The sequence below is a fragment of the Balaenoptera musculus genome, chromosome 3 (genome assembly GCF_009873245.2).
Source record: "Balaenoptera musculus isolate JJ_BM4_2016_0621 chromosome 3, mBalMus1.pri.v3, whole genome shotgun sequence".
NCBI classification, from domain to species: Eukaryota; Metazoa; Chordata; class Mammalia; order Artiodactyla; family Balaenopteridae; genus Balaenoptera; species Balaenoptera musculus.
The window spans coordinates 71,869,727-71,894,982 of NC_045787.1; the positions used below are offsets into that span (position 1 = coordinate 71,869,727).

The 25,256-nt window shown below is 37.8% G+C and overlaps 1 protein-coding gene and 1 long non-coding RNA gene across 2 annotated transcripts in view; one reads left to right on the plus strand and one right to left on the minus strand.

Annotated features, from left to right (window-relative positions):
- Positions 1-25,256, plus strand: part of ADGRV1 (adhesion G protein-coupled receptor V1) — a 530,561-nt gene that overhangs the window by 411,617 nt on the left and 93,688 nt on the right. The window contains 1 exon segment of the mRNA XM_036847274.1: positions 22,293-22,450. Within this exon segment, the coding sequence (XP_036703169.1) occupies positions 22,293-22,450 (158 nt within the window).
- LOC118891719 lies at positions 15,247-22,088 on the minus strand. The gene is made up of 3 exons (XR_005019161.1): positions 21,951-22,088; positions 16,340-16,435; positions 15,247-15,339 (listed from the first exon to the last, which is right to left on the minus strand). It is a non-coding gene; the product is annotated as an uncharacterized LOC118891719 (long non-coding RNA).

A 25,256-nucleotide genomic window follows, 5' to 3' on the forward strand; every position in this document is an offset into this window, starting at 1 on the left:
ATAGACAGTGGCAATGTAGATGAAAAGAAATGAATGGATTCAAGAAATATTTATGAAGTACAGTATAGTTGTCAGGCCTGGGTGATTGATTTGATTTAGAGAGAGAAAAATAAAGTCATGGATGATTCTCAGATTTCTGGCATGGGCAACTGCACAGGCAGAGTGCCTAGAAAGAATTAACTAGCCTCTTGAGGATTTATCTCGTAAATTCACTTCTATTTCAGTGACAGCAAGCATTTTAGATATATACACATAAGGAACCTGATTCTCTCCAGGGCTCTAAGAACTAACTTTTGTGCAGATGAAAGACAAGCTGTAGGGAATTGAGATGTTGCATATACCTCTTAACCTCAAAATATAGTGCTTTTTTGCTTAAGTTCATTGAAGAAAGAAGGCCCTTATGCTATCAGTTGGTAAAAAAATAATGCCTCAAATTTTCCTACCAGTATGATCCCTTCCAAACTCCTACAATTAAAATTAGGGTATAATGCCATCATTAATGCTCCCTAAATTCCCAGCATGTTAGTTCTGAGGCTTATGTCCTTTTCTCATATTGTCTTACTGGTCAGACATACTGAATATATAGTAGATAAGCAACTATATCAAATATGTATTGAGCCTGATGTTCACAACTTGTAAGTTATTTCTTAGCATTTAGGAACTCCTAGAAGCATATTCTTGGAGTATTTAAAATGTAATTGACAAAAATCCAACTCAAAGTAGCAAAAGAAAACATATAGCTCATGTATGTAAAATCCTTCGGAGCAGAGTAGGATTCAGCAGCTATGAATACAGAAGAAGTCATCAGGGTTCTGTCTCACTCCATGACTCACCTCTGGATCCCTTTGTTACTTTCATTATTGGCAGGTTTTCTCCGTGAGGCAGGAAGAGAGGCCACTGGCAGCTCCTAGCCTATGTGGTCCTTCTGGTTTCCCAATGGAAAACTGTATTGTTTTCCCACCATGAAAACAGGGAAGACCGTTTGAGTCAGGTACCCATCTCTGAACCAATCAGTGTGGCCAAAGGATGAAGCACTTACTGTCCAACTGAAGACACCTGTTTGCCTTGATCAGCTTAACCAGTGTTATATGTAATCTCCTCTCCACAAGAATGGGGGATGTGATCCCAGAACATGGGGAAGAGGTGATGGATGGGCATGCAAACTAACGAACAATAGATGTCATTTCAGGTAGGAAAATAGGAAAAGTGCTGAAACATCACGGAATGATTTCAATAAGGGCAAAAGCAGAATTACAGACCTGAAAGGTTAAAACAAAGTATATAAATGTAAGATGAAGAGGAGGTAATTATGCGATAATATAAATAAAAAGATGAAAAGACTATATTGTGTTGCTTGTGAATCAGTAGGTGCCAAAGTTTTAAAGTCAAGAAAGTACAAGGATGAATAAAAACTATGTATAGGACTTCCCTGATGATGCAGTGGTTAAGAATCCGCCTGCCAATGCAGGGGACCTGGGTTCGGTCCCTGATACGGGATCGATCCCACATGTCGTGGAGCAGCTAAGCCCAAGCGCCACAACTACTGAGCCTGCGCTCCAGAGCCCACGCACGACCCACAACTTACTGAAGCCTGCACACCTAGAGCCCGTGCTCTGCAACAAGAGAAAGCCTGTGCACAGCAACGAAGACCCAACGCAGCCAAAAATAAATAAATAAATTTATTTTAAAAAAAAAACTATGTATAGAATATGGGAATGATGATTTAGTTTTACTATTTTACTACCCTTAAATGAGATGCTTGTATCTAAGCTGGTACTCTTCAACTAAAAAAATAGACTGAAAACAAATTGGAAAAGATTCAGAAGAGTTTTACAAAGATGTGTAGTGGGTAGAAAAGGAAATTTAAAAATCAATAATATGAATGTAGTGCTTTGTCTATGCAAAACAAAGCCTTCTGAGATAGATAAAATATGTAAAAGTATTGCAGCAGTAAAAGAGAAATTGAATACTTTTATATATATATATAGTTTTAATTCAGAAAAAAATGCATCTGTACTCAAGATAAACAAAACAATACAAGAAGTTTGAGAAGAAGCATGAAACATTTGGATTTGAGATAGAGAAATTTTTAGCTAAGAGTTAGTAAAGCATTGGAATGAATCAGAAGCCTTTCTGAAATCTTTTAAAATAGCGTTCCTGCTAATATGTTTGACAGGTGAGGACCCTGTGCTGTTCAGAGTCAGAGTGAAGAGTTAGATGAATATAGGCTTCCTGAGGGCAGGAATCATGTGTTTTGCAAATTTGCATCTCAGGGGCTGGAGCATAATAGACTCTAAAATATTTGCTGAGTAAACGTGTGTTGATGCAAATTTGTATAATACACTCAATTCTTAATTATCTGTGTATGGAATCTGTTTTGTGGATCTGCCAAATAAATATTATATTTATGCTGGTGTTATCATGCGCAACAGATGCCTAGACTGCCAAGTTTCTAGCTGCTGTGTTTTCAGTGAATAGAAGCAGGGTATGCTATTCATCCAAGTAAAAGATTAATGACAATGTGAAACGATATAATTTCTAATTATCTGCAATTTTGGATCCTCTGGTCCATTGTCTCCCTCTATTATTGTCATCAACTAAGAGTTCATTTTAACAATAATTATGAAAGATGGCACTTATTAATATCATAAATTATACTAAATAAAAAGCACATGTTCATAGCACCTTTATAAATAGATTTAATATTGAATCCAGGTTAAAATGGAATTGAGTGATAGAATTTGGGTTACAAAAAGAAACTGAAGGCCCATCTTCTACCTAAACTCTCCTATAATCATCTCATTATTTAAGTGATAATGAGACGGAGGCCTAACCATGTTAAATGATTGCCCAACGTGAAATAACCTCTTTACGGCAGAACCAGTACTAGAACCTGCTTAAAATATGAAAATTTCCTGGAGTCAGAGGAAAGTTTTCACAGGCTCTTTCTTAATGGAAAGATTCATTCCAATTGGTTGATATAATCCCTACCTTAATACCATCGTGAGATTGATTTGTAATTTTCTTTTTCGTGATGCTCTGAAAACTAATTCCACACATGCAGATAAATACAGGCTTAATATGTTTTCCTTTCTCTTTATATATAAGAAATATCTTAGATTTGAGAATTGTGGTTCTTTTTTTCTTCTTCTTTTTTTTTTGTGGGGGGGCCACACCAAGCAGCATGTGGGATCTTAGTTCCCGGACCAGGGATTGAACCCACACCTCTTGCAGTAGAAGCACAGAGTCTTAACCACTGGACCACCAAGGAAGTCCTGAGAATTGTGTATTTAAAATTAGGTCTCCCTTAGAAGGTAGTTTTAAGGATAAAGAAATGAGGAAGTTACTTAACTGCATTTAAACTTGAGGTTCTTAGTCAGTTTTACCGATTTACCTTCAATCTGATTAATCTACACCACTGGCCCAGGAAGACATGCTCATTCAGTTCAAAGATCTCCCCAAGGGCTTCCCTGGTGGTGCAGTGGTTGAGAATCTGCCTGCCAATACAGGGGACACGGGTTCGAGCCCTGGTCTGGGAAGATCCCACATGCCGCAGAGCAACTGGGCCCGTGAGCCACAACTACTGAGCCTGCGCGTCTGGAGCCTGTGCTCCGCAACAAGAGAGGCCGCAATAGTGAGAGGCCCGCGCACCGCGATGAAGAGTGGCCCCCGCTCGCCGCAACTAGAGAAAGCCCTGGCACAGAAACAAAGCCCCAACACAGCCAAAAATTAATTAATTAATTAATTAATTAAAAAAAAAAAAAAAGATCTCCCCAAGTTCTGCCTAAACTTTTCTGAAATCAGTTGAGTAGTTAATGCATTATGAAAAGATTGTGCTTTGCTACAGACAGTCGCTTTTATTTTGAATAATAAAGTAATCCAGTAATCATGCTGTTGGGAGCCACTGTAAGTGATAATGGGTTATATTAAGCATCACAGTACAGTTGGTATATTAAAAATCAACACCTTTCTTACAGCCACAAAGAAGACTTTTATTTCATTCACAGCTGGGCCAGAGCTGTCCATTTGGACTTCACAAGACACGTCTACCACCTTGGACATTAAAGCAAATGTTACGCTGCTTCAGCATGATGCATTTTGGTTTTTAGCCAATCATACTGCAGAGAGCTATCTATTAAATCAGGATAATTTAATCTGAATAAAATGTCAGCATTAGAAAATACAGCAGACTTTTAAAAATAATACCCTACAATCTCTTTCCTGTTTCCTTTATGCATTTCTAAAGTTACGTATGTCAGGGCTTTAATAAACTTTTGCTTGTACATCCATAAATGGGAGGCACCCTAGAAGGCAGCCTAATTTTTTTTTTTTTACATGGGATTCCTAGTGCTGAAAGCATTCACTGTTTCGTTCCAACTCTTTATTGAGATCCTTAAAACTTGATTTCTGGCTTTTTTTTTTTTCCTTCCCAAGAGAACAAACAAGCTATAGTTTGAGCCAATAGTAACCCCCAAGCATTTTTATTAATGTGTGCTCAGCAACAGGCTGAGCTTTCTATGGTTGCTTTATCCACAGTCCAATGTTTATCTGCAATTTCCTGTTCACCATCTGGGGAAACCAGATGTAACTCTTTTGAGAGGAAGCACCGAAGTTTCATCTCTGCTTCATTATTTCAGATGTAATCAAAGAAGTAAGCCTATGGAGTGTTTTTAACTCTAATACAGTAGAGTTGTCCCTAGCCTGGACAAAATTCCATCTGTGTTCATTATTCTTTTAGAGGAATTTCTATTCCAGATATAGTTATATTAAGTATTATGTTGGTTCAAGCTGATAAATCTTAATTTTTTAAATTAAAGCCAATATCTTACATCTTGATAGCAATACTCTTTGAAGCTCTGGAAGTTCTTGCTACAACTTTTTAAGGAGACTTCACTCAGTGCCCAACCCCCAGAGCCCCCTTGTTGAGAGAGGGAATGTGGTGCAGTGGTTAGAGAAGGGACTCTGGAGGCAGACCAACTGCTTGGGTTCAGACTCTGATTCTGCCTCCTCTTAGAGTTAACCTGGAACAAATTATTTAACCTCTCTGTGCCTTGACTCCCCCATTTGTAGAATGGAGATGATAATACTAGTACTACCTCTTAAGGATTAAATGTTATTCCACTCATTCTACCCTTCTACTACTGAGAAGAGTGCCTAGCATTTAGTAAATAACACTTATGCGTTACATATTTTTACAGCTATTCTTGTCTCAAACCCTTTGCACTTGATGTTCCTTCTGTCTGGAATGTTCTTCGTTCAGATACTCCCATGGCACGCTCTTTTTTGTTTTAATGTATTTTTTATTTTTGGCTGCATTGGGTCTTCGTTGCCGCACGCGGGCTTTCTCTAGTTGCAGCAAGCGGGGGCTACTCTTCGTTGCCGTGCGTGGGCTTCTCATTGCGGTCCTTCTCTTATTGCAACGCATGGGCTCTAGGAGCGCGGGCTTCAGTAGTTGTGGCTCACGGACTCTAGTGTGCAGGCTCAGTAGTAGTGGTGCATGGGCTTCCTTGCTCCACCGCATGTGGGATCTTCCCAGACCAGGGATCGAACCCATGTTCCCCGCATTGACAGGCGAATTCTTAACCACTGCACCACCAGGGAAGCCTCCAATAGCATGCTCTTTCACTTCAAATATCATGCCTCAGAGAAGCCTTTCCTGACCATCTTTTTCACTCTCTATCTCTATTCGCTACTTTATTTTATTATAGCTTTGATCACCACCCAATATTATATATTTATCTCATCTTTCTAACTCTTTGTTTCTTCAAAAAGAATGTAATCTCAGTAAGGATTTTTGTGTAATGTTATATCCCTTGAGTCTAGAATGGTGTCTGGTGTGTATATATATATATATATATATATATATATATATATATATATATAGTAGGTGCTCAACAAATATTTGATGACAGAGTAAATGAAGACATTGTGTTAAAAGGATATTTACATTAGAGTACATTTCTATAGATATATGGATCTTTCTATCAGAATTCTCTAAAGCACAAAATAATCACAATTACTCCAAAATGAACTAAATTAAATAACTAGGTAAATGCATACTACATCAAATGGCCACATAGGGACACTCGTTGCCCTATGTATTAATGCAGACTTGTAACAAATACTATTATTCAAAGTATTTACTGGATAGCCTGTGCTTAGGCAAATACTGGGATTTAAGGGATGACTATAATCAAATGAATTGGATTCTAAATAAGATAGAAAAAAATGTCACCCTCAGGCAAATTTAAGGTTTGAATCACCAGTGTCTTTTGATTATTTTTGAAGGGAGAATGCTTTAGGCAAAAGATATAAACTGACTGTAAGTGAGAAAAACAATACAGTGTATGAGGTCTCAAAATGCCTCATATAAATCTGTAGACTTATCAGATAGTCAGTGCAACTATTTTACTGACATGGGTCACGTGCTGGCCTGTCAGGGAGAATTCCAGATGTCCTCCTCCAGATCCTGCTGATAAAGAATTAGAAAAATAATTAACCATACCCATTTGGGTACATATGGTGACAATGAGGATCTTTATGTTTTAGAAATAAAGTGATAGGATTTTTTTCCAGTAGAGTAAGGTGTTCATTGGGTGATATTCTGCCATTTCAAGACTTAGCATTAATTTGTTCAGGACAACAACATGTTGGTAATAATACTGGAATATTACTATCTTTTCCTGTTGTTTGAAAGAGACATTCAGTTCACTGATTTGTTTCTAGAAAAATCTCATATCTCAGTTGAGATATATCTCTCTGACTCTTTCATGTAATATTAGTAATTCCCAGAACTTCATAGTGACCTTATCCTATTTTATTTTCCGTCATGGCATTATCACCATCAGATGTAGTATCTATTTATTTATTTGAATGTGTTTTTTCATATTTTCTTTCTCTCAGGTATCCATGTCAGATTCCAGTTGTGGTCTAAGAGGAAGTTTTTACTTTTTAATTTCTTTCTAATAACTTAGCTCAGGACAAGGTTGATAACAAAGAATTAAGAAAAAGCAGTATCCACTAGAAAGTAAGCTCCAGAAGGGCAAGGACTTTTTGTTGTGGTGGTTATTCACTGCTCTAGTCCTGGAGCCTTGAACAGTCTCTGGAATTTAATAGGTGCTCAGTAAGTACTCACTAAATGAAAAAAATGGAGAAAACACTGCTAGGCTTATGGATTTGTCATGAGGATTAAACTAAAGGTTGTGTGCAAAAGTACCTAATACAGTAGGAGATGGAATCCAAAAACCCTGAAAGGACTCATGTGGCACCCAGAAAGGCCAAACCTGACTTTTAAGTGTATGAACGTCAACCCTTAAATATTGATACTGATTAAATGCATGTTTTAAATAAATTTGACTTCTGAAAATTATATTCAGCATCCTCATTTTTATAGTGAGTGAATTTTTTATAATGATGAGAAGCTCATTATGATTTTCATTAGCAATTGGCTTTATGTTTGGCTTATACAAACTTCTTTCTTATAAAAGATGAAATAATATCCTAAACATTTTACCAAACCATAGACTGAGAACTACTCATGATCTTTATTTGACTGGTATCTTGGCACTGTTCATTTGATAAAGATGACACTTAAACTACTGAACGAACTTGTTGGCTTTGCTTTTCTTTTTTTTTTAATTAATATCAAGGAAGGCCAGAGACAGTGCTCCACTTAGAACTCTTAAGCAAATGCAAATATTAACATCAGGACCTCTGCAGTGAGATTTTACAAGGATTAAAGAAAGGGAGTTACAAAGCATAAGACATCTGATATTAGCGTGTGTGATAGGCTGATAGCCTCTTTATTTTCTTGATCCTTTCTCCTCAAAAAGATGCATCTTAGAATCTAACTTTTCAAAATTGCATAGTAATTGCATTTATTAGATGGACTGTAGTGTTTTATACTCTGTTTTTGTTGAAAGCATTGGCATACAGGAGAAGCTCTGCCATATTTCTTTACAAGATAGATGCTTTACATGCTGATGGTGACACTTCTTTTAGGCTATCAGGAGAGTCTAGCTTTTAGACCTAGCGTTTTAAATATCTTGTTAAAGATGTCTATGTCAGATTCCAGTTATAGTTTAGGAAAAATTTTTATTTAGCAATCAAGGACAAATTTACCTTGAAAAGATATGGAGGGGGGAAAAGCAGTATCAAAGGCCTCTTCTCCCTCCAGAAATATTGCTTCTTCAGTGTTCTTCAGTTTGCTACTTTTTATCCAACATTAGTACATTCTTCAGTTGTTAAGTTTGGATTAGTTTTCAGCTAACAAAAGTGGAATTTTTCAAGGGGTGGTGAATTATACCTCTACTCCACTTCCCAAGCCCCCTCCACTCAGCTTTGATCTTATGGGTCACATCTTGTCATGTCCATTGGGTTGAAGGGTCCTGAGAAGAGAGCATTGGTTCAGTAACTGCTTCCTTCCTGAGGCTGCTGTGATTTCTGGAGTGTCTGGGCTTCTTTTGAAATTCTTATATGGCAGCTCTCTTGAACTTTCTTCCATAATTATCCTTCACACAAACTGTATTGGAGGGGTTGTGAAATGACATGCCTCTCTTTTACTCTGGGCCTTTTTTCTAAAATTAGTAAAATACACAGTCCTTGTATCTTTGGACCAATCAAGCCTCTGTTTTAATTCTATGTAGTTATTAATTTTGGTCCCTGCATATGCCCAAAATCAGGGTCTATACACAAATCCTTGGCCTTGAAAGTTTTATAGCCCCAGAGGCACAAAGATTAATCATAATTATGTTATCTTCCTGAAAATCTCAGACCATGCTTCCTTTTTAAGAGCACAGATGATTCCTGAAGCAACAGGAAACAAAGCTGAGAAGTTTTTGAGCATTGCCTTTTCTTTGCTGTTGTCCGGGAAAGGGAGTATGGCTCTCCCAAGACTGTCCAAATTATTTTCCTATCAGGTGACTTAAGTAACAAATGTCCTTCTCGATTCTCATCTCTTTTCTTTCTTGGCAAATATGATTTCACCATCCTATTCCCCTTGCACACAATAACTCACGCCTTCCTTTGAGCTCCCGCCACCCTCCAGGTGGCTGTGCTATCACATTTAACACGTTGCAGTAAAATTTGGCACGAGCCTCTCCTCCACTGTAGTCTCTGATCTTCTCCAGGTCAAGAGGCATGTATTATTCATCACTGATGAATAGCATGGCAAATAGCATGCACATAGTTTTTGCTTAGTAGGTGTATGTTGAATGAATGAATAGCAGTCATGTAACATGAACATTGTAACATGTAACATGTAGCAAGAACATTGACCATTGTATGACACAGTAACCATGTTGCTCTCATATTGGAAAGAGTTGTACTTCTCTTGAACTACTGTGTGTGTGTGTGTGTGTGTGTGTGTGTGTGTGTGTGCGCGCACATGCATGTGTGCATACCTCTGAAACATCTGCTGGAAAAAGCACACTGGAATGAATGTATAGCTCATTTTTAGCAAATAGTACTTTGATACCCCACTCCTGATGCAGTCTTAGTTTATTTTCTATTTGCCTCATTTCTCTCATTTTTATTTTATCTTACGTAGATTATATGTCTTTATAAACTACTTAAAACCCTTTTAGGAACATTAGTTAAACTTTCATATTTTATAGGAATAATAAAGAAGCATAAAGAGAGTCCAGTACCTCTTTGCTGAGGAGGAAAGTAGGGGAAAAAACACCCTGAGAATGCTATTTACTCTTACCCAGGTATTGAAGTAACATGATAGGCAGCTTATTTACAAAGCTGCCTCAGCTGCCAAAGAAAATGTCTTCCAAGGACAGTAACATAGCTGTGAAAATAAAAGCTTAGTCGTAACAAAGGAGACCACTGTGATGGCATGTGTTCCTTTACCCTTCAAAACAGCAGCCATTGGGAAACACATCCCTAAGCAGTTAGGCAATCTGCATCCGAACATGAAGACTTCATCGCACCTGACCTTTATGTGGTTTTAAACCTAGGATTTAGTGCAAACAATTTTGGGTTACCTCAGCAGTACCAATTGAAGATTTAAACATATATTTTTTAAAGATTGCATGTCTGTCTTAGCTTTCAAATGACTAAATATTGACCCAGAGCCTTAACATTTTGTTTTTTGTTTTTTGTTTAATTTTTTTTTTGTAATTGACTTACACTATATATTAGTTTCAGGAATACTGCGTAGTAATTCAATATTTTTATACATTACAAAATGATCACAATAAATCTAATAACCATCTGCTACCATACAAAGTTATTACAATACTATTGCCTATATTTCCTATGCTGTACATTGCATCCTTGTGACTTATTTATTGATATTTTATAACCGAAGTTTGTCCCATTTAATCCCCTTCCCCTACTTCACCCAGCCACTCCCCCTTCCTGGCAACTACCAGCTTGTTCTTTGTTTCTATGAGTCTGTTTCTGTTTTATTATGTTTGTTCGTTTGTTTTGTTTTTTAGATTCCCTGTATAAGTGAAATCATATGGTATTTGTCTTTCTCTGTCTGACTTATTTCTCTTAACATAATACCCTCTGGGTCCATTCATGTTGTCATAAATGGCAAGATTTCTTTCTTCTTTATAGCTGAGTAATATTCCATTGTGTGTGTGTGTGTGTGTGTTTATATACACCACATCTTCTTTATCCATTCATCTGTCGATGGATACTTAGGTTGCTTCCATATCTTAGCTATTGTAAATAATGCTTCAGTGAACTTTGGGGTGCATATATCTTTTTGAATTACTGTTTTCATTTTCTTGGGATAAATACCCAGAAGTGGAATTCTTCCTGGGTTATATGGTAGCACTATTTTTAATTTTTTCATTCAAGTCACTGCTATGGGTGTTAAAGGAAATGCTTTCTCTTCTGAGAAATGGTGTTGGACCTTGAGTTAGAGGTGATGATGACTTTGTGGATAAGCTTGCTATAACAAAAAAAGTCAGTGATATTTACCAAATACATGAAACAATCTGAATACAGTTAAATGCCACATATAATTTCTATTCACAAGTTCGCATTACAGTGTTTCAGCAAAGTAAGAAGTTTGGCTACAATGAAAAAGTTAAGAATTTTAGCCAAAAAAAAAATCTTTACTGCATGTTAGATCATGATATTTTTTAATTAAAAGAAATTCAGAAAATTCATGAAGGAGATAGCCTTAATTTTTTTAAGACAGGTTTTGGACTATTTGGGTTTTTCTCATACATTCATGATTATGCTCAGAAATTAATATTACTCTGCTGTTCCCATTTCATTTCACTGCCCTGAAATCCTGTTGTTGAAATTACAGGACTTGAAAATAACAGGAACATCCTGTTGTCAAAAATAAATTCCTTAAGATAAAGTATTAATTCAACTGAAGCCAATTTTTTTTGGAGGGTGGGAAGTTCCTCAGTGGGAGGGGAGCTTATGAATGACAGAGTGCCATTCACTGCCCTTTCTTCATATCTTTGGATTCACTGGCCTTTTTTCATATCTTTGCTATATCTCTAACTAAATGAAATTTATTCTTTCGTATGAATATATGTTGCAAAAACTGCAAAAACTTAATATGTGGTGTCATTAAAAACTTTCATGAGAGGGATAAGTAAGGTCTAAGCTGCTTGGGTCACTACTATTGAGTATTATATTCAGAAATATGCATGTTTATTGTTTCTATGATTTATTCAGTAGTCCCCTAGCCCCTGGGAATTCATATGCAAGGTAAAATAAAACACTGGGGACACTTCCTAAAAAAGGAATTTTTAGATTATTAGCAGAATATGGCCCCTGAAAACATTGGGGTTATTTTTCTTGAGTCTGACTTATGCTTTGGACCCTCATTTGGAACACTGACTTAGGAGTTTAGACAGTCAGGTTCTGGGCAGACCTCAGAAGTCCTTGGTTCTTGGGTTCTTCACCCATACAGCTAGAGTGAGGGTGAAATGACCTTTATTATTTCTTCTAGTTTTAAGATTCTATGAAGAAAAAATGCCTTCGTGAAAGGAGGAGGTACAGTTATCTTTCTGGTGGGCGGATCGGGTTGATGGGACATTCACAATGCCTTGCTTTCTGATAGTCAGCATTGGGAGTCCTTCAGCAGTCACCCCATCCAGACTGTGGGCTTCCCAGTGGCTTGAAACTCTCCCTCTTCTAGAAAACCATCAGCTAATTGGCCTTTTCCCTCCAGAACTGTTTGCCTTCACCTTAGAGGACAACAGGTAAGAAACCATCCGTTCAAATGCCTAGAGAAGCCCCTGAACCCAGCTCTGTCTCCTGCTGCTGACATTTCTGGGCCAGGCCTGTTTGTCAGCCTGTGGCAGTGCAATAATGTTATGTTGGACTTCCTTGAGGGTTACCTACCTCGTTTTGAATGACCCATAATTACCTTGACTTTTCAAGTTGGAACCAAGTTTCAACAATGGTTTTGCAGAAACACAGATGAGTCATGCGGAAAAGCTGCAAAGGGAAAGTTTTCCTCTTTCCCCTCTTGCAGAGCCTCTGTGGACAAAGGCGGATCATCTTATTTGCATGACTAAATCACACTAAGTATCTGCTGATTGGCAAGGAATTCCAGAGGGAAAAAGCTGATTATCAAACCCCACCTCTTCCATGAAGTCTTCCCTGACTACCGCAGTTTAAAGACTTTTCTATCGTTAAACTCGTACTATTCAGCACTTTTCCCTAACAGATAAAAAAGGTGCTAGGTGTTCACACTTCCCTCTCTACTATTTGGTATCTTCTTTTTATTCAAATACAGGTTAAGTCTTGTATAGACATAAGAGGATTTGGGACTTAGTAATAGATGATATATATATAATCATCATAAATATCTTTATTGAGCACCTACAGTGTTCCAGGCTCCCATCCAAGAGCTTTACATTCAGTTCTCACTCCGCTCTTATGAGGCAGATGCTGTTGTTCACTCCATTTTATTTTTTAGGAAACTGAGGTATAGAGAAGCTCAATACCGGCCCAGGTCACAGAGTCAGTAAAAGGTATACCTAGGACTGACTCAAGACAGCCTGCTTCCAGAGCCTTCATTCTTAACAGTACACTCTTTTTTTTGTAGGCAGTATTATCCTGATGCAGTAAGAGACTTTTTCCTACTCTGTCCTTCTTCCCGCACATAAATTGTCAATAGCAACATCATTTTCTTTTGAGAAAATTCTTTACATAAATCATAAAGGAAATCATTTTATATCTATGTATCTGGTATCTAGTGTAAGACCTTCCAACTTCGGACTTTCAAATGTTGCTTCTACATCTGTATGATCTAATCCTTGAGATTTCAAAACTTCAAGGAAAGTGAAATGTGTCATTTCCCATCAAAGCTGGGGATTCCCCATAGAGTGGACAGAATTTTGGCCTCCATTTGCTTCCAGTTTTACTTTCCTTTTCTGAAATTAATCCATAAACTCTGTCTCGTTTCCCCCAGATATTTTGGCCTGTATTTCTTAACCATTTAAGCATTTATTAGATATCCCTCACATGTTGGCAGTGTATTGTGGGATTTTATAATGTTCTCTCATTGTTGCATCGTACTTCTCTTGCTCCAAGACCCTTCAGGGAAGAAGTTATGCCTTTTACATTTGCTAAGTTTCCAGCTGTAACTGCAACGTTGCAGGAGGTATAAAAATACTCAATAAATATCCATTAATTGTAGTATCATAAACCAGCTCTAACAACGACCCAGTATGAACATATTAAGGGTGTTTAGATATCTTAAAACACATCTTTGATGTGCTAACCCATTACTCTGAAGACCAACATCCTTAAATATTTGTTCAATAAAAAATTCAGCACATCACATTGAATTGAACTCAGCAACAGAGTGAGTATTGGAATTGAGACATATCTATGTTATCTACAACTTGACATAATGACCTTGAAATAATTGACGTTATCACCTCACCTACTTAACATTATCCTGTTTTCTCAATAGTTAAAAGTTAACACTGTTGTTTCCAGGATTACAATTTTACAGAAAGCACAAGGAAGTGTATAGTGTATTTTAAACAGGGTATGACTAACTTCAATTAACAATTTCTTAGTGATTTTAAGTCAATATTTAGGAACATTACTTATTGCAATGTGTTACAAATGTTAATGTGAGTATAGATGATACAAGATGTGGGTATGACTGAGCATTCACTCCTACAGGGAATGCTCTAGGCATTTTTTCGTGGAGTATCTGCAACTTTCACATAAAGCCAGAGAAATCTGTGGGCCTAATCTTCAGGACAGTGTAATGTGGCTACTGTTTAGTAGTATATAGTCGATTAGAAGTTAGATTATCCTTCTACCAAGTGATTTTGCCCTTTTGAAAAATGATTACCATTGCTGTCAGGATTTTTTGCCACTTGAAACACCCATATCATTAATAGAGTGGCCACAGTGACACTTTTGTAAGCATAGACCTGCACTTCTACCTTTCTCATAATTTCCATGGGCTCTAAATGAAACACTACAAGTGTGTTCTAAGACTGTTTGTGGAGGGAACAGTATTCCAAAATCTACAAAGTCTTAATCAGGAAAAGGAGAGAATATTTATGCTCTCATGAAACATAGCCCCTAACTTCTTCTAAACTATTCCTAAATGTTTTGAGTTTATTGAAATCACAGATTCAAAGCACAAAAAATAAAAAATTATATCTCCAACGTCAATCTAAGATCAGAAAGTATGGATACTTCATCCTGCCTGTGTGATGAGGGATTAGCCTCACCTGAATCTGCTTTCCTGCTTTCCTCACTCTGTTGCTGAGTCCAGGTCAATCTGATGTGCTGAATTTTTTATTGAACAAATATTTAAGGATGTTGGTCTTCAGAGTAATGGGTTAGCACATCAAAGATGTGTTTTAAGATATCTAAACACCCTTAATATGTTCATACTGGGTGGTTGTTAGAGCTGGTCTATGATACTACAATTAATGAGTATTTTCTGAGTATCGTTGTCCGTAAGTGCAATTGTGAATGAAGATGGGGGGTGCAAAAAGATAAATATTTCTTGCACTTTAATCTTGTATTCCCACGGTCACCTCTATCACCTTTTCAGATACAAGAAGGTGATAGGATTAGTCAGAAAAAAACTTTTTAGCCAACCATTCAGAGGCTTGGTAAGCAAGAGGTTAAGGAGGACACCTTTGAATGCTCTAGGACAATGACATTTTCCAGTACCTATCCATTTTGTTTTATAAGGACATAGAGCATTAGTACATGCAAAAAGTAACGAGTCAGACCTTATTCTGATTAAATTCTGAAGGGGCTTGATTCACTGGAACCTACCTGGAGCACAGTTGACAAGCACTGTCCGCTGGACCGATTTCAACAGTATCATCAAGTTGTTAAGGGGACAGACTGCTCAGACTTGAGTTTCTTGGAAAAAGAACAAAAAGAAAAGGTCATTTGGGGGTATCATGATTTTCAGACTGTTTTTTATCAATTCTTTCTACGCTGTTAATACTTTTAAGTTTTTAATGAGCAAATTATGTACAATACAAGGCTGCATTTTAGTGTATGTAGTATATCTGACTACTTCAAAATTTTAGGCAGTTTAATATTCAGTGAATCAAAATATCTGCTCCTTTTGAAGTAGATGAAACAGTATTGCTTGGATATGTCCACATTTTTCTTAGCTCAATCTTTTCAAGTAATATAAGCACGTGGATACATTTTAAATACTAAAAGGTGAGACTGATTCTTATTCTTTGATCACTTGTCAATGCATAGAATTAGATAGCAATGCTAACCATGGAGTAGATTTGAGCTCTGAAACTGGTAGACATGGCAGTGATATCGGCAGGAAATGAGGTGCAGTTGGACCTCAGAGGACCTGGAATTAAAATGCTGAAAACCAGACCACACTCTTCATCTCTCAGGGACCACAGAGTCTCACTTCTTGTTGTGGTGGACATCTCAATGCTCCTCCCAACCCTTGCCTCCCCCTGCCATTCTTCTATCCATTTATTCTCTATATTCATTGTGTGTTTACTCCAAGATGGCTGTTTGCCCTGAACTTAGAATGGTTCTAGTGCCCACTACTCACTGGCAATTATCCATGTGAAATTCTCAAGAGCAAAAAACTGATTGGCTCAGCTCAACGTTTAGAGCAGAGTCACCAAGTTATAAGTCAGGGGCAAGCCAGAAGAATGGCTGTCTTTGGGTCAGGGATCCGTCTCAGAGCTGGTCACCTGTATTTGGGTGATCTGTGGGTGGGGTGTGAGGATAGAGGCATATGGAACACAGGCTCTTCCAGAACCCTTGAGCAGTGTCGGCAGTTATGGAACATGTCTATTGTGCCCACAGCTAACAGAATCCTTATTCCTTCAAGGGTTGTTTAGATGCAGCAGATTGAGTATTTACATCCCATCCATACCTGTCACAGCCCAGCACTCCCCTTCTTGTTTTGTTCCACCGGTCTGCAGATCGCTTGTGTCCTCTCTCACTTTATTCGCTATCTCTCTCTCCTTTTCTGTAACGAGAATGTTCAGGTTGCTAATCCCAGGCTTCTAAATGTGACAGATCTCTGCTTCTCTATCCCTTTTGCTTCCTGCTGCTTTTCTCTCTCTGGTTCTTCAGGCTGCTGTGACCACCATGTGCTGCAAAATCTCTGGGCCTGATTCTCCTTGGGGTTACACTTGGCTTCACTGCCAAATAGGTGTAAAGATTAGTTAATTTTGTTAATTACTTTAAGCTACTTTATGCCTCATGAGTGCGCTAGAAGAGTGCTTCTCCAACTTTTCAATGTGCACATGAAACACGTGGGGATCTTGTTAAAATGTAGTTTCAGGAGCTCTGTCATGGAGTGTGAGATTCTGCATTTATAGCAAACTCCCAGGTAGTGTTGATGATGCTGATGAATTAACAATGCTTTGAATAGAAGATTAGATTGACTTATTGTAACTATGATCTTCTTGATGGGAAGGACCGTGCCTTAGGCCTCTTCATCTGCCCTTCCATGTCCAGCACCATACCTGATACGTGAGAGATATTCAAATGTTGCTTGGACTTTGATTAAACTAAGCACACAGGAAACACAGGATTTTCTATGCCTACTTTTTTTAAAGTGAGTGGTTTCAAAGACTGCTAAAAATCAGTGAAATAAATAAACATTTCTTAAGGGTCTGATTATGCAAAGGACTAGGAGAAATATTTTTAAAATTACAGTCCAAGTCCTCAAGGAAACACTGTCCTACTAACTCTAATATGTCTTTGCTAGAATTGTGAAATAATTTTAGAATTGTAGGGGTAGCAGAATGAGCCTATTTATGCTATAGCATTTGACCTCATATACTTCGTGTCATTTTTCCATACGTACAATGAGGCTAACGGGACTGATGTGATATTTATGTGTGATAATACATGTAAGGATTGAGTTTCATGCCTGGCACATAGTAAATGATCACTGCTAATACTGTTAGTAGTGGTAGAAGAAGTAGAAACATTAGTAGTAATATTTAAGATTGTTTTCATTACTAGCTAATTCAGCTTAAGAAAATACTTTGCTCTTCCTCTTCTTCTCTAAGTCCATACATTATCCTAATACGAGATTTCACTTTGTAGGGCTTATCTGCAATTTAGTCTTAATATTGTTCTTGTTTAGAGTTTAAAGGAAAATGAATTTTAGAATTCAGTTGCATGCACTACAACAGAAGGACTTCTAGAAGAATTTATTTTCCTAACTTGCAGCTCGTTAAACAGTTACTTTCTCTTCACTCCAACGTCTTCATAAATTTATTCCTGAGAAAAAAAGGAATGTGCTTAAAGGGCTCTCTCTAAACCTCTCCAGTCATTTTGGATGGGACAGGAAATGCACACATATACACAGAAATACATGCATACATACCTACGTACATAAATTCACAGGTGAATTAAAAGTGTGTGTTAAATAACAACATCATCTTTGGAAAGAAAGTAAATTGAGCGGGCAAGGAAAGGAATATTGAACTCATAAGTATTGGCTTAGATATTATTTATAAGCATCTACATGATGAATAACATCTGTATTCTTCAACTAATAGGGCCAATACATCGACGTATTGTACTTTCTACACAAAGTAGGACTCAGTTTGCAATAAGTGAACAATTCTTGATTCCTCATACATTTTAAAATTTCTGGAATAAAACTGACAGACCATCTCTTTTTCTCCCATATAAAGTAGGGCATCACCATGAGTTTCCACGTGGAAAAGAAAAAGCTGATTGGAGCGGCAAATGTAACCGTGACATAGGTGCCATCATTAGAGAAATCTCCCCTCCTGGGGGAGGTTGGCACATGAGCCTATGAGTCATAACTATTATCATTGTCTTGTTGAGGAGAAGTACTTATAAAGACCTTAGAAACAAACATCTATTATTCTTTCATTACCTAGTTCCGTTTTCATTACCTATGTAACCCAGATGTAACGCACATGTCAGCTGCCTGGATTGCTTCATGTCCTGCAGTGCGCCAGGGTCAGCTTGTTCTCTAGAATATAATTTAAATGGACTCAAATTACAGTTTCACGTACAGGGAGTTCCCAGCATCTCTTCCAATATTTTTAGCAGTTGTAAGTGAAGCTTTTGTCTCTCCTGGACTCTTTGCTTCTGAGCCCCTCCTTATGCTGATTTCATACAAGAATAAAAAAAATTGAAATACCGTATACCACCCACATAATTTTTTTTAATCAAGTTGGGTGATACAAGTAGAAACACTTCAATAAGTATAAAGAGCTACCTGGGCGGGGTGGCGTGAGGGGGTAATAATAATCTTACTAAATGAGAAAGTGACATAAGGCGTTGTGAATGCTCCAGGGTAGACGTGAAGAGGAAAAACTGAAGATAGTGAAACGACATCCACTCATTTCATCTGGCTTAAAATAGAGAAAAAGATGAAGTCCTGGCAAGATTTTGAAATAAAGTAGGATTGTCTGAGGGTTATAATAAGAAAGAGAATTTACCCATGAAACTTTAAAAGGGAACAGCAAAAGTTAGTCATGTGATTACAAGAACCCCAAAGAATATTTAACACCAAAAGAGAGAAGGGTCACCAGAATGCTTTGAAGCTGGTTGAGCTAGTAATTACAAGGAACAACTTTCCTCGCCCTTTTTAAGAAAGCAAATCCACATGGCCTTTGTCTCAAAATCTGGTAACTGCCACAGCTGTCCTTGAAGCAATAGTTGCCAGCAGGTTAATCAGCTACTTCCACAGCCCTGTGTATGCAGAGTATTCAGTCTGCTTGTTTCTTACATTACATTGTTTTTCCAAGAATTTGTTCCCAGCCTTACTTCAGAAACTGTTTTGAACATGATATCCAGTTTCCTAACTCCCCACATCACTTTCACGTGATCTAATCTTCAGACTACCTGGATGTACTGTACATCTTGTTCAGTTGGACTAAAGAAAATTCTGGTTAGTGAGGCTTTTTTTTCCCTTTAAGGGTACGGTATAGTTCATTTTATCTTGGGAACTTTTAAATGTATGTCGCAAGTTTTATTCTACATCAGTAGAAATTCCATTCAGACAAGACTGATCAGAAACTTAGAATACGTATTAGCTTTAAAGGAAAAGTTCAATGAGAATTTAAAACAAGGAAGTGTTAGTATGTAAGATAGAATGTAGAATGACATAGCCAGCTCCACCTGCATTCTGTGGCCCAAGTCACATGAGTAGGGGCCCTGACTGCGGCCTGCGCTTGTGGGTTACCCTTTCAGCCCTGTCTCATTTGCAGTTGTTAGTGTTGCAGGAGAGTTGTCTGACCCCCTAATCCCTAAGAGAGGTAGTACACAAGGCAGAGAGTTTTTGTTGGAGGGAGACTGGGATGGTGTCCCAGCTGGACAGGACTGGGCCATGGAAGCCCCTGCCGGACTGTAGTACCTGAGCAGGAGAGGAAGGCAGGAGGGGCTGCAAACAGGGCAGGCGCGCTGGGGGCCCAAGCCCTCCGCATTCATGATCTGGCCCCATGCTGACCAGGTGGAGGACAAACTTAGGGCACTCTCACCAGCCTGATGCTAATGAGAGGCCACGATTTGTAGGGCTCTGAAGAAACAGAGGGGAAAAGGGTTGCTTCAGGATTAGATAATTTTCCTGCCCCTTTCTCTGAAAGAATGGCCCAGCATGGCCACGTCACTGTACGAACAGGGAGAATTGCAAATGAGATTGTGAAGAGCTATGACACTTCGGGAATTTCTCCCCTCTTCCCAAAGCCACTGCAGACATGCCTGGTTACTTCTAACCTCCCAGGGGTCCACTTCGCCCAATTTATTTTTTGACCAGGATTGCACGGCATTCATTGAAGTCCTCCTTTCAAATGTTTTCCTCTAAAATAAAGGAAAGTTTTCAGGAAAGCACTTCAGATAGAGAGGTGAGAACCAAACATGGCCAGCCGCCGGCAAGTGTACATGTTGGAGAGCCAAACCTATACGCCATAAGACTGTGTACAAAATGTTTATTATCCTAAAACAGCTCACAGTAGATTCGGTAATTATCCCCATTTTACAGCCTGAAATTGACTTGTGATGACATTTTTCAAGATAAAAAATAAAACACTGAAGCCCGTGTGACTTCCTTTGTCAGTGTCTGTGTTTGTCTAAGCCGCTTTAAGCCAGCCTGTGGCAGTGAATCCATAATTCAGGTGAAAACAATAAGAAATCATTTAAAGCCAATGTACATAAAAACAAGTAGCCAACCTGACCCCTATTTTTAGTGCAGAAATATATTCAAGATCAAAGCCATTCATGTTTGCCTGTTTTATTTAATCACATGCCTTTTACCTGGAAGATGTGGGTCTTATGGCATACAAATGAGTGTACAGGGAAGGATTCAGGCATTATGCTGTCCAAATTAAATTTTAAAAGCCAGAAAATTCATCATTCTGACATCTCTTTGCAGATGCAGAATGTGTGTTGAAATATCTCTTGAAATGTGTCTTGTTTGCTTGAGGAATACATTTAGCAGATCATATTAATTAGAAATGATATCTGAGTAAAGTCTTTAATAACGTATCTCTTTTTAAACATGAAATCAAAGGGAATGATTTCCCAAGTTGCAAGAATGGGTGTTTCCCCTGATTACCTATAGTTTGGATTTTGAGGTTTTCTTCTTAATAAGTTATATTTTTTTCCTTGAGTTATCAGCATCCATTATTTTTGGCTATATTGCAATCTAGGTTTGCAGATATTATGTATTAAAAAATGGAGAAGTTGGGGAAAATATTTCACAAGAGACATTCTCTGCTATTAAGATTTCTTGTAAAGTATTATTGCCATATAAGTTGTAGGAGGTGTGTCCTCTATAAGAATACCTCAGAAGCACAATTTTAGATACTGAGAACCTATTTAACAGTCCTCCATTTGGAGATTTTTTTGTGAAAGATTTTATATGAACAAGATGATTTTTATAACCCGTGAGTAAAATCTTCCAATTACATCTCTAAAACCATTTTCCGTGGAATTTCAGTATTACCAAAATATATAAATAATGTTAAGTTTACCTTAAACCTCATTGATCTAAATGAACTCCAGTAATAATAGATACAGTTATGCAGTATAGCTTCTAAATGGAAAATTGTCATCAGTTTCAAGAGAATGAATGGCTCTAGGGAAATGTACAGCTTAGGAATGACAAAACTGTCATTCAAGCAGAGAACAAAATTGTGGAAATTACAGAGTTGAGCCCTGGGAATCTTCAAATTTGCCTTTAAACAATACCTTCTTCAAACTAGTGGTTACCAGTGGGGAGAGGGAAAGGGGAAAGGCAATATAGCGGTAGAACTATTAGGTATAAAACAGGTAGGAACTAAGAGGTAGGAACTATTAGGTATAAAGTAAGCTACAGGGGTATATTGTACAACACAGGGAATATAGCCAATATTTTATAACAACTATAAATGGAGTATAATCTTTAAAAATTGTGAATCACTGTATCGTACACCTGTAACTTACATAATATTGTACAACAACTATACTTCAATAAAAAAATAAAAAGAAAAGATAAAAGAAAACAATACCTTCCCTCATGTGGTCCCTAGTGAAACCGTGGTCTCATTAGACGAAGAAGACAGAGCTGGAAAAGCAAGTATGCGTTTCTGAAATTTGTTTGGCCGTAACCTTTTTTGAAGTTTTCTGAGCACCTCAGGATATGCATGTTCCATGGAACCTACTTTGTGAAGCAGTGAGTTAGATTTAGTCATGTAGCCTCTACCCAAACAGAGCTCCAATTTGGCAAGCCAGAAAGTTGCTTTTGCCAACATTTAGATACAAAGAGCTAGTATAAAGCAGTGATGTAATGCATGGTGCATTTAGAAATGTTTGTGTTGAAGCTGAGTTATCTCTTCGCTTGTCTCTTCCAGGTGTTTCATCCCAAACATCTATGCAGCTCTGTTCAGTGCAGCTCTTGTTCCGTTAATGTGCCTCGTGGTAGTACTTGTGGTGTTCATCCATGCCTACCAGGTGAAGCCACAGTGGAAAGCATATGATGATGTCTTCAGAGGAAGAACAAATGCTGCAGGTTTGAAAGAAACTGTATTTGTATTTTAAGGTGGGGACTTTTAATGGAGGGAAAAGATCACTGAATATTCTTTATCAAGAAAAGGAGTGAGGTTCAACTCAGCTTTCAGCTCTGAAGCCATAAGTTAAATTATAGTTCTCCAATTTCTCCTGCTCCTTGGGACTTCCTGACATCTCTCTTTCTTCAGGGCTCTGCAGGTTTTATTGCTGATGCCAGTTTTGTCCCTAAGATATTAATATTCAAGTAAATGACTCACAGCCTTTGGGAGCTGCTTCCCCAAGTGTTCTTCAACTCAAGCAGTAACAACCTGTGTTCAACCTGTGAAATCTGTTCATTTCTTTCAGATTCTGAGACTTCATCACAAACCTCCATAATGCTTGGGAGTGCTGTATTTTGCATGTGGAGTTCTGACTGTGATGACAAATGTTTAAAAACATATGTGACCAGACAGCTTCATAAGTGGCTACACATGTCTGGTTACTTAAGAGTACAGTCTTTCCAACTCAAATTGGCTTTCACTACAGCTCATTTTTTCCCTTTGAATCATACTTAACACAGGTTTTTATGATGTGTTTCTTTTTCTGTTGTTAGATTAGCGTCTCTTAGGAATTTTTTTAAGGAACAATAACCAAACACCTACATACAGAAAACTCACTCTAAAATGGTTTGAGTGATATTAGGGAGAATCTAATGAGCTGGGGGTGGGGGGATCCCTCTTGGGCCAAGAGGAAGACTAGTCTTTTCTAAGCTTTTACAAATCTAAAGCCAAATGAATGGAGAAGTTCTTCACTTTTTAAGTGCTTTTCAGAGTTTAAGCAAGATACCATATATGAAGTCCCTAGAATACATAATATAATAATGTCTAATACATTATTAGAGACTCAATAGATATTGTCATTTATAGGCTAATAAAAGGATTCATTCTAATATAAGAAAAGCCTCTAGCTCCTAAACTGTGTCAGGGAAGATGCAAAAAGATTTTCCTTGTTGTGTAAAGAGAAGGGACTCTTTTATATTAGTCTGTGGGGTAGTTTGTAGGATAGTTGTATCTAGCCAACTCTTCCCTCTTCTCTCTCATTTAGCATGCAATTATTATGTGGGCAGAAATATTATTTAAGGTTATGATTAATCTTAGATTCTTCAGTTAAAAAAGCAATATTCAATATAGAAATCCTACTTTTTCACGGAGTATAGAATTTATCTAGAAGCTATGCTTTTATTCAACTTGAGATTCATTTTATTAAAATGCATATTCTCTTTTGAAGGAAAAGTTTGTTTCTTTCCCCAAATAACCAGATTTATTTTGTTACGTATATTATATAAAAGTGCCAATGTTTGCGTGTTTTCAATAATGATAACATCATACGGGCCTAACCTAACGAGTTAGTCCTTTCATGACTGAATCACCCCTATGCCTTTTGGATATGATCCATCACAGTTACAGTAGATAAACAATGCTCTGATTATCTGAAAAACAGCCCTCAAGCATTGAACATAATGCTAAAAGCACTAGCACACTTCTATCTCAACTAGCGAAACCTCTCTTGCAATGAAATATTAATAGAAGCATTGCTCTTATTGTAGCTTTTCAAATAAAAAAAATTATGGCAGTTCTGATTCCCCTATTCCCACTCAAACTAACAGTCATTATCTCACTTGGACTCTTACAGTGTTTTCCTGATAGGTCACTAGTTCTAATTCTTCTCCAATATCATTTTCTCAGATGTCTATATTTCAACAAAATGGCTCCCCTCACTCTCTAGCTTTACAATCATTCAAAGTCTCTTTCATTGCCCAGAAGAAAGTCCAGGCTTTTTATAACACAAGAGTCTCTATAAGTCCACCCCTGGGCCATCTTTTCATCCCCAAGTTAGTTACCATTCAGCCTGTATTCTGACCATGCCATCAATTTACTCCTCTTACTTGTTCTTTTTTTTTAAATAAATTTTATTTATTTATTATTTATTTATTTTTGGCTGTGTTGGGTCTCCGTTGCTGTGCACAAGCTTTCTCTAGTTGCGACGAGTGGGGGCTACTCTTCGTTGCGGTGCACGGGCTTCTCATTGCGGTGGCTTCTCTTGTTGCATAGCATGGGCTCTAGGCGCACGGGCTTCAGTAGTTGCAGCACGCGGGCTCAGTAGTTGTGGCTTGCGGGCTCTAGAGCGCAGGCTCAGTAGTTGTGGCACATGGGCTTAGTTGCTCCACGGCATGTGGGATCTTCCCAGACCAGGACTGGAACCCATGTCCCCTGCACTGGCAGGTGGGTTCTCAACCACTGTGCCACCAGGGAAGCCCCTACTCTTACTCATCCTTAAAATTACCTGATACTGTCATCTTTGCTCATGTAAGGTGCCCTCTATGAACTCCTCATCATCAGTTGATAAAACTCATGTGTTTAGTAAATAATGTGAGAAAATGTGGATGAAAGAGAGGTGGAAGGTGCTTATTACCCTGCCATAATCTTCATTATCTCCCCAAAGCTGTCCTAAATAAACCCATAATCTAAGTAAAAGTGGTGTGCTGAACGAACACAAGTTAATCCCTAGGAAGCCCTTCCAGCAAGATACTGCTCACTCTTTTATAGAAATCTTGGAAGCTCCCAACATGCTACCTCTTCTGTGACGCCTTTGGAATTCCCTCTTTACAGAGCTACACCAAATAAGCATTACTCATTCCTTCTTCTATACTTTTAAAGCACTTTGTTCCTACAGCCATTACTGCACTTAGCACTTATTTCAGAATGAAATGGTGACTTGTTTTGGTGTGTGTGGCTGATTTCCTTAATAAATTATGAATTCCTTGAGGG